The sequence below is a fragment of the Panicum virgatum genome, chromosome 2K (genome assembly GCF_016808335.1).
Source record: "Panicum virgatum strain AP13 chromosome 2K, P.virgatum_v5, whole genome shotgun sequence".
NCBI classification, from domain to species: domain Eukaryota; kingdom Viridiplantae; phylum Streptophyta; class Magnoliopsida; order Poales; family Poaceae; genus Panicum; species Panicum virgatum.
In genome coordinates, this window is record NC_053137.1 from 57,717,774 (window position 1) to 57,729,574 (window position 11,801).

An 11,801-nucleotide genomic window follows, 5' to 3' on the forward strand; every position below is an offset into this window, starting at 1 on the left:
CCTAGTGTTCATATATATGACTCTCTCTCCTTTTTCCTTTTTCTTTTTTGCTTCAGCTGAAATTTGTTATCCGATGCATTTTTTTTCGCGACCGTGCCTGAGCACGTTTTTCATTAAGAGATCCGATGCATATACTTAGGCGCCTTAATACTGAGTCCACTCTTTTTTTACTTGATGTTCGGGATTCAACAAAGATTGAAGTACAGTAAAATCGCAACTGCATTCTTGTGCAAGATTTACACACACCATTCCCATTTATCCAACTACAAACTACTCCTATCACGCAACATTTGTGGGGGAAAACAGTATGCATACTTTAGTATGTCACTTTTTTTTTATTAGATCTAGTAATACACTAATACTAGCTACAAAATACAGTACCTGCGGATTTAAGGACTGCAGTATCTGTACCAAATAAGCACTACAGTTGTAGTCCTCCTCCATGCGTGCAGTGTCTTCCTTCTCTGCTTTTTAACGTAGCCATACTTCTGGAACCAAAGCGAACTTGTCTTTACTAAGCGCAGGTACTATTCATGTCCCATGTTTGATAAGTTCAACAAGCACGCATGATATCTAAGGATATCCAAAGAGGTGTGCTCTGAATGGTGGTGCATAGTTGTCAAACTCGAGTAGATGGATCGGAGCAGTATGGACATCATATCATGGACGACTCGACGGGTGTGATGGTAGGGCATGGACGGGGAGCAAAGGCTAGTGGGTGGGTTTTTCTACTCGTCCCTCACACTCCCTCTTGCTGTAATTTGCTTTCCTATCACTTTTTTCCAGGGAAGCGTGTATATGAGTTTGGGAGCAAATCCTTCAAAAAAAAGAAGAGTTTGGGAGCAAATTGATCGCAGCCTCTTTACACAAACAAAAGGATAATTGTTTTCTAAAGAAGTATTTTTCTTTTTTGTAGAATTCGAATTCTCGAACAAACACGCGAAAGAGGGGGAACAAGTTGAACAAGGAGTTGCTTCCAAAAAAACAAGTTGAACAAGGGGTACTGATTCGTTGGGCCCCACATGCTCCTCTCCTCCCACATCCCCTTCGCTCTCCACTCGACCTGGCCGCACCACACGTGTCACAGCAGCACACTACCACAAGCAATTTTGGGCCAAACGGGATGAACGTGGTGCTCCCACTCGATGGCTCAATCACCCTCCACTGAGCACTCACACTGTCACACAACCAAAAAGAAAAAGAAGATCAATCACCCTTAATCCCCGCTCCGTCACCCTTGATTGCCGATCCCAAGACGCTCACGGCGACTAAACAACTGTCACCACCACAACCATCATTCATCAGCCCGTCCACCCAACCCGTCGAGACCAGACGACAGGAAACTGGAAAATGAGCAAGAGGAGGCACCCGCATGCCTGTCCCTTTCACAGAAAACACTGGGAAGAAGCAGCGCGCGGGCACGCCGTTCCCGGCAGCCGACATGTCAATCCCGGCCGGGCGCCCTGACGCGGGTCACCCATCACCTCACCCCATCCCACTAGAACCGGTCGCGCGCAGGCCTCCAGGTCTCGTATTTCCCGGAGATTCTCGCCTGAGCCTGACGCAGCCACCGCCATCCATCCATCCGTCCACCGGCCGATCGCGATGTGATCGGGGGGGGGGGGGGGGGGGGGGGGGCTTCGGCTCTGCACTTCTGCAGGCAGCAGCAGCACGCCGCGCGCGCCGACACGCACAAGCGACACAAGATTAAGTGCGGGAGCGAGAGAGGACATCACCTTATTCCTCCGCCCACTACGCTCTTGCCAGAGCATAGTAGTTTAAGGGCCTCATCTGCAATGAAGAGCCCGGATGCCCCCAGTCTGCAGCGGGTATGCTCCGTGCAGGACGCCCGATCTCGTACCTTGATTAGGCGCAGCTGGGCCAATCAATACTCAGTGTCTGCTCTCGCTTCTCGGCACAATCGGACAAGCAAAAACCACCAGGCATATCAGTTGGCTCAACACGCCGGAGTCCAGACAGAGACGACGAAGTATCCTGCTTCACATTGAAATGGTGTTTTGCCTGATATATAATACCATATTTCCATCCGCAAAACGGGTCCAGTTTCAGTTTTGATCACCTTTCGTAAACAGCAGATCGGTTAGTGCTGATTCTATCAAAATGGAAAACAGCTCTGAACACCTCTCGCTCGCACCTTTCGTTGTCTACCGCCGCGAGTTAGTATCATGTAAGGGAGGAAATATAGGGTGTATAAGCCCTAGACCATGTACTGCATTGCCACCTGCATCAGCATGGTGTGGGGTATGCTCAGCGTCGCAATGCCCCGCCTGCAGTTCTTCCTCAAGAAGGCGTAGAAGTAGTTGATCACCAGCTTCTTGAGGAAGAACGACTCCTTCCGGGCCCTGATGTCACCGTGCCCTAGAAGGTACACCACGCCTGATTCCTTCGCCTTGTGGATGAAAGAGAGCTCGTTGTCCAGGCTGCGCCTCCCATCCATTGCCTCGTCAAGAGATCCGTCAAACGACGCACTTGATCCCAGGGCTGAGTTGACAGCGCCTGCAGACTCAGCAAGGGGAACCCCGAGCGAGTAGATGCTACCGTTGGAGCCAACAAGGACTCTTGATGATGAAGATGCAATCTCCTCTTCAGAGTCTGTGTCGTCATTATGATCGCTCTCCAGAGAGCGTTCCTGGGCCTCTCGGCGTATGAACTTCTCAAGGCTTTCTATCAGAAGCTGTTCAAACGCTTGCGGGTTCTCCTTGCGTACATCCTTGTACCCATACCTGTAGTCATGAATCATTAACATCCAAGCCAACAATCAATAACTAAACAGTGATCATAATGATCATATAACTATATAAGATTTTGGTGTCTGCAGGAACATGATAGACTGTACCTTACTCCCTCCGTCCCCCCCCAAAAATAGTCATCATATGAATTCTAGGACAAATTAACAAGAAGGTAAAACGACCATGTTTTCCCCTCTTTATTACCCATATTTGGCACTAATTGATTCTTGTATGCACATGCACTTTCCAAATAGGGTAAGATGACTTGTTTTTTGGGATAAATTTTGAATCCTAGAATGACTAATTTTTTGGGACGGAGGGAGTAACCCTTAAAAGGCAAAGGTAAGACTGAGGAACACAGTACCCAAGGAAATGAATGAGACATTCAATGTCGCTGAACCTGCATCATCGAGGGCAGAAAACATTGTGCAAGTTGTTTGCAGTGTAATTTGGCAGGTTTATTTATTTAATCAGAGAAATCATTTAGGTGTTGCGTGGATCAATTTAATGCAGCAACACAAGTTAAGAACAGACCTCCAATTACCAGCCACGGACCACCTAATGTCAGTGATTAAAAGAGAAGCACGTTGATTCACTATGGTATAAATCCTAACTCGTCAATCAACAATTTTGAGGGATAAGTGAATCACATTCACACCGCCCAAAAGAGCACTGCCTGTGGCCCTGCCTACACAAGTAATAATGCTGGCAGACTAATCACTGAGTTACCGACACACCCAGTGGCTTTCTAGTAGATTCTAAATCCAGGGGCATCAGGCATTACATGAAACACAAACAGAGAGTGGCCATGGTATCAAACATGTGCAGATGCAAAGTAGTCTCAAAGTTCCAATGGATCATAGCAACAAACTTCAATACCAACTTAATTTTGGAGGCAAACATTGTTTACATTTTTTTATTAACTCAGAAAATGCGAGTTCGTACCTAGCAATGCAGCGGAACATATGGTAATTCTTTGGGCAGACCCGGCGAAAGAGAAACCTCTCATTTTGAGGCACAACTGGAACTGGAACCCATTTGATGCAGACAAAAATAATCATTGAATGCATGGCTGGCAGTGTGGTGAGAAAGTGACCAAAGATTGCAGGAACCCCCCTGACCAGTTCATTATAAAGCAATCCAATTCCAGGTGCTCTAACTGTACCGAGATTGCAGCCTAGCTGCATCAACAAATCCATTGAAAGCTTTTGCTTGACCTCAGTTTCGTACTTCAATTTAATACCATAGTTCCAAATGAACATTACCAAATACAGTACAGCTGCAAATACCAAAAGAACCCAACTTCCATCTGCTGCACTTCCCAAAACTGAAGAAAAGAAAAATAACTCCAGCCCCAGGAAGAGGGTGAGAAAGCATAGAACGACAATGATGTTCACCTGCCATATCAAAAGCATTATAATGGTTACCAGGACTGTTGTCATCATCATGACCCCAAGTTCTGCTATGCCTGCAATCAAGATCAAGCATTAGAAAGATTCTACGGCAAGTAGTGATTGAGCTGGAGAAATAAGGTAATTTAGCGGCAAGGTCATCATGTTAAAAAAAGTGGATCAATAAATACTGAGGTTAGAGTGGAAGAAAACAATCGCATACATAATATGACAATGCTTGATATAGGATATTTTTTTCTTAAGAATTGTTGAAATTGTACACTTTCCTTCCAAGCATATTGATAGGATAGCAATTAGATATTGGAGTAATGGAGACAAAAGCACCACCTATTCTATTTAGGGGCTATAGTGGGAACCAGATGCTGATAAGTGATAACATTCATTTTTTAGTCGATCACTACTTTCATCAAACAGCTATAATTTCTACAAGATAGACTCATGTTCAGCAGATTCAGTGCAGCAAATCTCAAGACTATAGGCAATACAGAAAACAATAAGATGTGGAGTACTGACATAGCTGAAAGCATATACAACAAGGGATTGAACTTCATGTATACTCCCTTCGTTTTTATTTAGATGTCAAACTTGACTAAATTTGACAAAGTCTATAGAAAAATATAGCAACAACTATACTATCCATTATCCAAAATATGCACTATCAACATATACTTCATGGTGGGTCAAAAAAAACATATACTTCATGGTGGATTCAATGAAACAAATTTGGTATTGTAAATGTTATTATTTCTTTCTAAATGTTTGGTCAAAGTTTCCAAAGTTTGACTTAGGACACCTAATACGACATGTAAATAAAAACAGAGGGGGTACCATTTTATCCCCTATTTGGCCATGCTCATTTGTATCAATTTAAATTCTTCTCTTTACTTCTTTGTATACTCAAATTAACTTATCAAATCCACACTTGATCATGATATAATGATCATAATCAAGTGATGGCTTCTAGATCATCATTACATAATATCAAAAATTAGGAGCAGTTTATACATGCAGAGAAAACTATATAGCAGAAAAAAGAAGGGCGTCAGGATGGATAGTACGTTAGGGCCGAATCCAGAAAATAGAGATGAAGATAGGTAAAATAAATTGCAATGAGAACACGCTGACAATATCGTTTAAGACTCATATCACGTACCATATGCATTGCCAATCTCATTTATGCTCCCAAATACTGTAACAAATGCTAGACAAGAAACCAGCAAGAACCAGTTCATCACCGGAATGTATATTTGGCCCATGAACTTTCTAGAGGTGTGAATAATCTTGAGGCGTGGAAAACAGCCAAGAGCTGTTGCCTGCTTTATGGTTGAGAAAATAGCAGTTGCCATTGCACGACTAGCAATTAGTGCAGCCAAAGTAGCTATGAATACAACTGGCCAAAATGCCTGACCTGCAACATGGATTGAAAATATATATCAGAAAGGAGCCAGAATGACAGGAACCAGTAAAACAAAGGTTGACTTCATTACGGCATGAGAATTTTATTTCAGCAAAGTGCAACAATACATAACAAATCAGACAAACCAGTTTGCCTTACTTGGAATGGACAAAAAGAAGACCTGCTGACTTTGAGTTAAGTTCTCCATAAGAAATGCAGCTTGCCCTAGATATCCCAGTAAAAGGCATGGAAGAACAAGAAACACAAAGGTAAGCTGCAAGATATGAGCAATGTTAAGTTCCCATCGACTATTTGCCTATTTCGAAGGAGCATCGTTGAGCCCTAAACAGTAGGGAGGGGAAATACCTGAACAGATCTAACAGAGAAGTAGCATAAATCAGCAAACATCGCCTCTGATCCTGTAAAAATATTAACCATGTCAATGTCTTACAATATAAATATTTCACCTTTACTACGCTCATCATTACAGTAGTTTTTATGAATCTTTTAAGAGAAAATGTTGTTAAATTTCAATGCCAATTGAGTTAATATGATCAGTTATTAATTTGAACTTTTGGATTATGTGTTTCCTTTGGACGATACGATGGGTCATGGTCAATCATTTGCTTCACTGCTTCCAACTATGCTAGCAGCAGAATCAGGTATTGGACTACCGAATTTCATTATCAATTTATGAGGGGCTATCTGTCAAATACAAATATAATCCCTTCAAGATTAGCATAACTCATGAGTATATAAAGTTCTGTTCTCCTTTTGTATTCATGACTCATGAGTATATTAAAAACAGAATTGAGCAATGTAGTCAAAACACCTACCTGTTGCACATAAAAGACAGCCTCCAAGGGACATCCAAGCTTTAGTGGGATTTCTTTCAAAATAGTAGTAGATATACAGAGGATTGAATGCATGTAATACTTGTGAACCATATATTCTGATGTTATAAATTCCTATCCCAGCGAGGCAGCAAAACCATATGAACAAGGCAGGCCCAACAGCAAGCCCCACTTTGCTTGTTCCGAACCGCTGTAGACTGAAGAGAACAATAAGAAAAGCAACAGTGATCATGACCACTTCACCTGTCAAAAGTTTATAATAATTGGTGAGATTTGTGCATGACAAAACATCAATACAAAATAGATTTTTTTTTCTTCACCATATATTGTCAAAAGTGAATAAATAGTTTGGCATCACCTTCATTAACACTAGATATTCCAACCTTCAAGCCATTAACAGCAGACATAACTGCAGATTTTAACATGAGAAATAAATTAGAGTTATTTCTAAGTGAGGAGAAAAACTGCTAGAGTATCACATTACTAAGAAAGCAAATGTGCTGATCACTGAACTAGGTGAAGAGAAAAAATACAATGAACAATGCAGCAGAAAGACATGAACCTGACATTGCCGGTGTGACAACACCATCTGCTATCGCCATTGAAGTACCAAATAAAACAAGCATCAACAGCAGCTTCTTTAGCATAGATGAAGTCTCAAGGCGCTCCTTGATCTTCAAGGACCTCTCGAGCTCCACTGAAGGCACCTTCAGATTGAAACTTGATATACGGGTATCAGAAGGTAGTTGGTTAGGAAGCAGACTTGCCTTTGCATTTCTGCATATCAGCGAATACAAAGCAAATGTTCCACCTGCCAAATAATCAGAAATTGAATATCAAACATAAAGCTTAAAAAAAAGAATATTTTTGCCAAGTTTACTCTAGCACCCTGGCACATATAGAAAAGCGTACCTTCTCCATCATCATTTCCCCACAAAACAATCAGGGTATACTTCAGAAATGGTATCAGAATGAGGGTGTATATTACAAGTGAGAGTGCTCCAAGCACATCCTCCTTTGCAGTAATAGGGTATTTGTTGAACATTACATCGAAGGTATACAGTGGGCTGGTACCAACATCCCCAAAGACAACACCTAGCGTCTGAAGAGTCAGCACAATACTCCTGCCCATGGTAAATTCCTGAAAGGAAGACAGCAACTAGTTATCAGCGAGCTATGCATGTCAAACAGGATTGGAATTGCAGAGGCATGCTATTTGATGTAAAGCAGAACTGGAATTTGCGGGCATGGTATTTGTGCAAGATGTTTTTATAGAAAACATATCAACTGGAGTACCCACAAATTAGAGTTGCTCGTTAATCACACTTTCCATGATAGCAAATTTCAGTACGGACAAAAAAACTGAAAATGACATGGTGAACTCTGGGCAACAAAAAAAAAAGTTGATCGGGTCAAATATAGCGCGTCATTTTGTAAAGAGAAACTGAAAATGGCAGGATCGCTCTTTTTCATTTTTCTATGATATTTTCATGAAAGCGGGTTCAGATTTATCCCATTTCAATGTTTATCAAGACTTTAATCATTATCATCAAATTTACAGGACCAAGGGGGCATTCTGTAAATGCACTCCACTAAACCCTCTGCCTTAATTTAATGAATATGAAAGTGAGGATGTAGAGTCCTTGCATCACAAGGAAATGAAGCGGCATTAACGAACTTAAAGAACCAGTCTACAAGACCAATAAGAAGTGTTATCAAATCCTTCCAGGGCATCAACCCAGTCAGGGGGTCACCACTCACCAGGTCTTTGATCGAAGTAGTGGATCAAATCCCATGATGCAGGTTCACATAAGAGAAACGCAGTTTCTGCTAGTTTGGTACTCTAGTTTTTTTGCATGGACATGCGTTAAGCTGCAGTGCAGGACTGCAGGTTCTAAACCCAGTGTTCTCATAGTTCCTGGAACTTGGGCATGTGGGGTGCAAGTCATCCGTCTAACTCACCAGTTAAATGAAAAAAACTGCTGGTTCAACTAGGTTTCGCAAGGTCAATGACAGGAGCATACATGAACATGATGCAGCTCAGCCCATAAGAGGGTGCTGAGTTGTCTTTTTCCAATTTCCAGTCAGACTGATGTGCTGAACCAGGTCAGAAAAACATGCCTATGAGGCCACCACATTAGCAATATGCAGACAAAATGATCCTTGTGGTTCATTTCACAGCATGCATTGCATCACCTCTCAGTAATTTCTGGTTGCTCTTAAGTCATGAGATTAAAATGGTCCTCATTCCCTGGTTCTAGTAACTTCACTTAGGCGAGCAGTGCACCCCTCCCCATCACCTTTCACCCCTCGACCAAGTGTTCAGTTGCTCCTCCAGACTGTGTCTAGTGATTGTGTTCTTTGGTGCATGGCAGGAGCATCCAAGCTCAAGGAGCTCCTCGATAGGTCGATGCCCCCGGCACCTTAGGTCCTGGGGGTGTGGTCATGGATTGTTTCTTTTGTAAGAGTCGACCTAGTTGTGTGAGTTGTACGGAATACAGGGGTTGTCTAACCTCTGTGCTCTTCCCTTTCTTCTATCTTAAATGAAATGACGTGCAGTCCTGCGCCATTCGAGGAAAAAAAAAATCCCCAAACTGGACATGAACCTTTCAGACAAAACTGGAACCACAAACAAAAACAAAACCTCCATATCTACACCTCGAATGCATTTTTCAGGTTCTGGTCTATCATGGAATGGTAATGTTATCTTAAAATATAGGCATTGTGGCCAATGCTCCTAAGCCTCAGCCCATACGAAAGTGCTTCAAGCATTAACCTTGTGCAGCGTATACAACTTTGCTCTGCACAAACTTTGCCTTCCCCAAATGAGGCATGTTTTCAACGGAAATCTTGAGGTGGTTAACCTTTTTGAACAGGGGGAAAAAACTGAGTAAATCATCCAACAGTTCTTCGAAATTCTTGCAGGGCACCCGACTCAGATAAGAGAAGGTGAGTATTTCTACAACATAACCAAACATCTGGCATAACTTCAAAGTGTTTGGCCAATTCTGAAGAAGGCCTAGATATGGGGGCAGTTTGATGACAACACTAGCAGAAAAACCCTTTGTCATTATCATGGTTATTCCAGCTCGAGCTATTTCAGAGTAGCTCGCAGCAATGAGAAAGGCCTGATATGGCCTGATATGGCTATCAACTAAAAGTTTGCTCTTTGCTAGATATGTGGATATTTATACTCAGAGTAGCACTAGTATTCGCTAATCAAATGGTCGGACCATTTTCTATAAACACTCGTAAAATCAATAGAGTATTTAACTCCACTGTCTATGGGGTGGGCAAACCAGCCAACCATAACTGAAAGTCCACTTGAACCAACTAGCAGATCAAACTAAATAATTCAGCATCTATCTAAAGAATATGTGTCACAAGTACCAATTGTGCATCCAGAAAGTCCTTCATGAAACCAAAGACCAAGAACAGAACAAGGCTAATTTGAAATGGTCCTTCCGCACTTGATCAATATACCATATCAAAATGCATATAACACGCATCATAAGTACATCATGTAAATAATGTGGTTCTTAATGCATCAAGCAAAAATACCATAAATGTCATGAAGAACAAGGACCACATCTGTTTGTACCAGTATCAAAAAATGAGGATCGTGGAACAGCCAGTGCGCTTCATGGAAAGAAAAATCTGAATCGAACACTTGCATCTAAGAAACAACAGATGTACCTCATCTGCATGTAACCTACGCAGGAAACCAGGAGTGATAACCACCTAAGCAACACCACAAGCATTAACCCGTTGATCGACATGACACAGCTAGGAGCCTAAACAACAATGAGAGCGCATCAGCTCGCACGCAGCCTGGCAGCCAGCGCCACATAAAACACATGCCAGTCTAATGATCTACCCAAGTATAAATAGCTGCAACTTGATACAGGATCATTCGACTAATGCTGCAAACACCTGGCACATATGCACCGACGAAAATTACCTAGCAGAAATGCACAGAGCAAACTACCCTATAGGGTACAGCAAGCACAGTCGCGCACTCATGGTCTTACCACTCCGAACCTATCAAGTCTCTCTCAGCGCCACAGTGGCACAAGATCGCGCAAGCGCAAGCCAGCTGTAGTGCAAAAGAGACGCCTAGCACGAGACATTGTCCGATCGCGTTCCGTCAGACAATACCACAAGCACCTCGCGCGCAGGACGAGTCGGTATGCCGTGCGGGCGGGCGCAGGCTCGCGCAGACAGTGCCACAAACACCTCGCGGGCACCGAAAACCAAGAGGCAGTTCGACGGAGCAGGTGAGATGGGGGAATTGCGCGCACCTGGTGGCGGTACACGCCGGGCACATCGAGCGCCTCAACGTCGAAGGAATCGGCGCGCGGGCCCGTGCGCACGAGTCGCTGGCGCAGCATCTCGTCCTCCTCGTAGCCGTCGTCGTCGTCGTCCGAGCCCCCGCCACCGCGGGAGCCCGAGGCGGCCGCCGGGGTGTCGGCGCCGCCGTCGTCGGAGCTCTCGATCTCGTCCTCCTCGCAGGCGCCGCCCGGAACCACCCACCGCATCTCCGCCGACTCCGTCTTCCGCAGCCGCCTGCCGCCGCCGCTCCCGGACTCCATCCGGATCGAGGCGGGGAGGGGAGAGGCACGCGCGTGGCGGAGGCTTCTGCTTCTATGGATTCCGGTGCTGCGGCGGGGAGAGGTGTGGCGGGGTGGAAAAGGGAAAGGGGCGAGACGAGGAGGGAGTGGAGGCTGCCGAGGTGAAACGGAACTGCAGCTGTCAGCTGTGGGAATTGGGATACAGCTCCCCTCCAACTTTCATTTTTCTTGTTTTTCTCTATAGAAAAAATATTTTTGCTTTTGTTAAATACGTATCCAACGTAATCACATTTTTAAACACTTTTTAGTTCATCAAATTTTTAAAAAACTTTTATCTATCGAATTTCAACGGACAAAAGATAAATGTATATAAACAGACTAATTATACTTGGTAGCCGGTATGTTGGATTATGTTATGTTTGTTTCCGTATTTTTCGTATTTGACGGTTCTAAACCCTAAGCTTTAAAACCTTACATTAGGCTCTCCGCAGTGGGACTCGCTACCCCGCTCTGTAAGGCTTTAGCGCATGCATAGCGCATTTTTTTGGCTGCAGCGGCACTCGCTACCCCACGCGCTACCGTTGCGGACGGGGCTCCCGCGCGCCAAAGCTAGCGCGGTAGCGGCCGTCCGCAACGCGGCGACGTGGCGTGGGGCCCGCCGCCGGCAGTTGCACCCCGCCATGGCCCCGCGCCAGTGACGGAGGAGGGAGAAGAAGGGAGGAGGGAGGCGGCGGCGGCCGGATCCGTCAAGGCCGCCGAGGGGGCCGGCCGGAACTCCGCTAACGGGGACGAGCAGGGGAGGGGATCCGGCCCCACGC

At 44.3% G+C, this 11,801-nt stretch overlaps 1 protein-coding gene across 2 annotated transcripts; it reads right to left on the reverse strand.

The window, feature by feature from the left end:
- Positions 1–1,981: 1,981 nt before the first annotated feature.
- LOC120689148 (probable potassium transporter 14) lies at positions 1,982–11,173 on the reverse strand. Of its 2 annotated transcripts, none has more exons than XM_039971476.1 (10): positions 10,714–11,173; positions 7,325–7,553; positions 6,975–7,223; positions 6,771–6,821; positions 6,395–6,655; positions 5,925–5,977; positions 5,718–5,832; positions 5,316–5,570; positions 3,696–4,218; positions 1,982–2,744 (listed from the first exon to the last, which is right to left on the reverse strand). In XM_039971476.1, exons 1-10 carry the CDS (start codon positions 11,002–11,004, stop codon positions 2,219–2,221), a joined length of 2,553 nt encoding a protein of 850 aa, XP_039827410.1. In that variant the 5' UTR covers positions 11,005–11,173; the 3' UTR covers positions 1,982–2,218. The 2 variants fall into 2 exon arrangements, with proteins under 2 accessions (XP_039827410.1, XP_039827416.1); XM_039971482.1 differs by having other exon boundaries at positions 2,260–2,744; positions 4,148–4,218; positions 10,714–11,114.
- Positions 11,174–11,801: the final 628 nt, after the last annotated feature.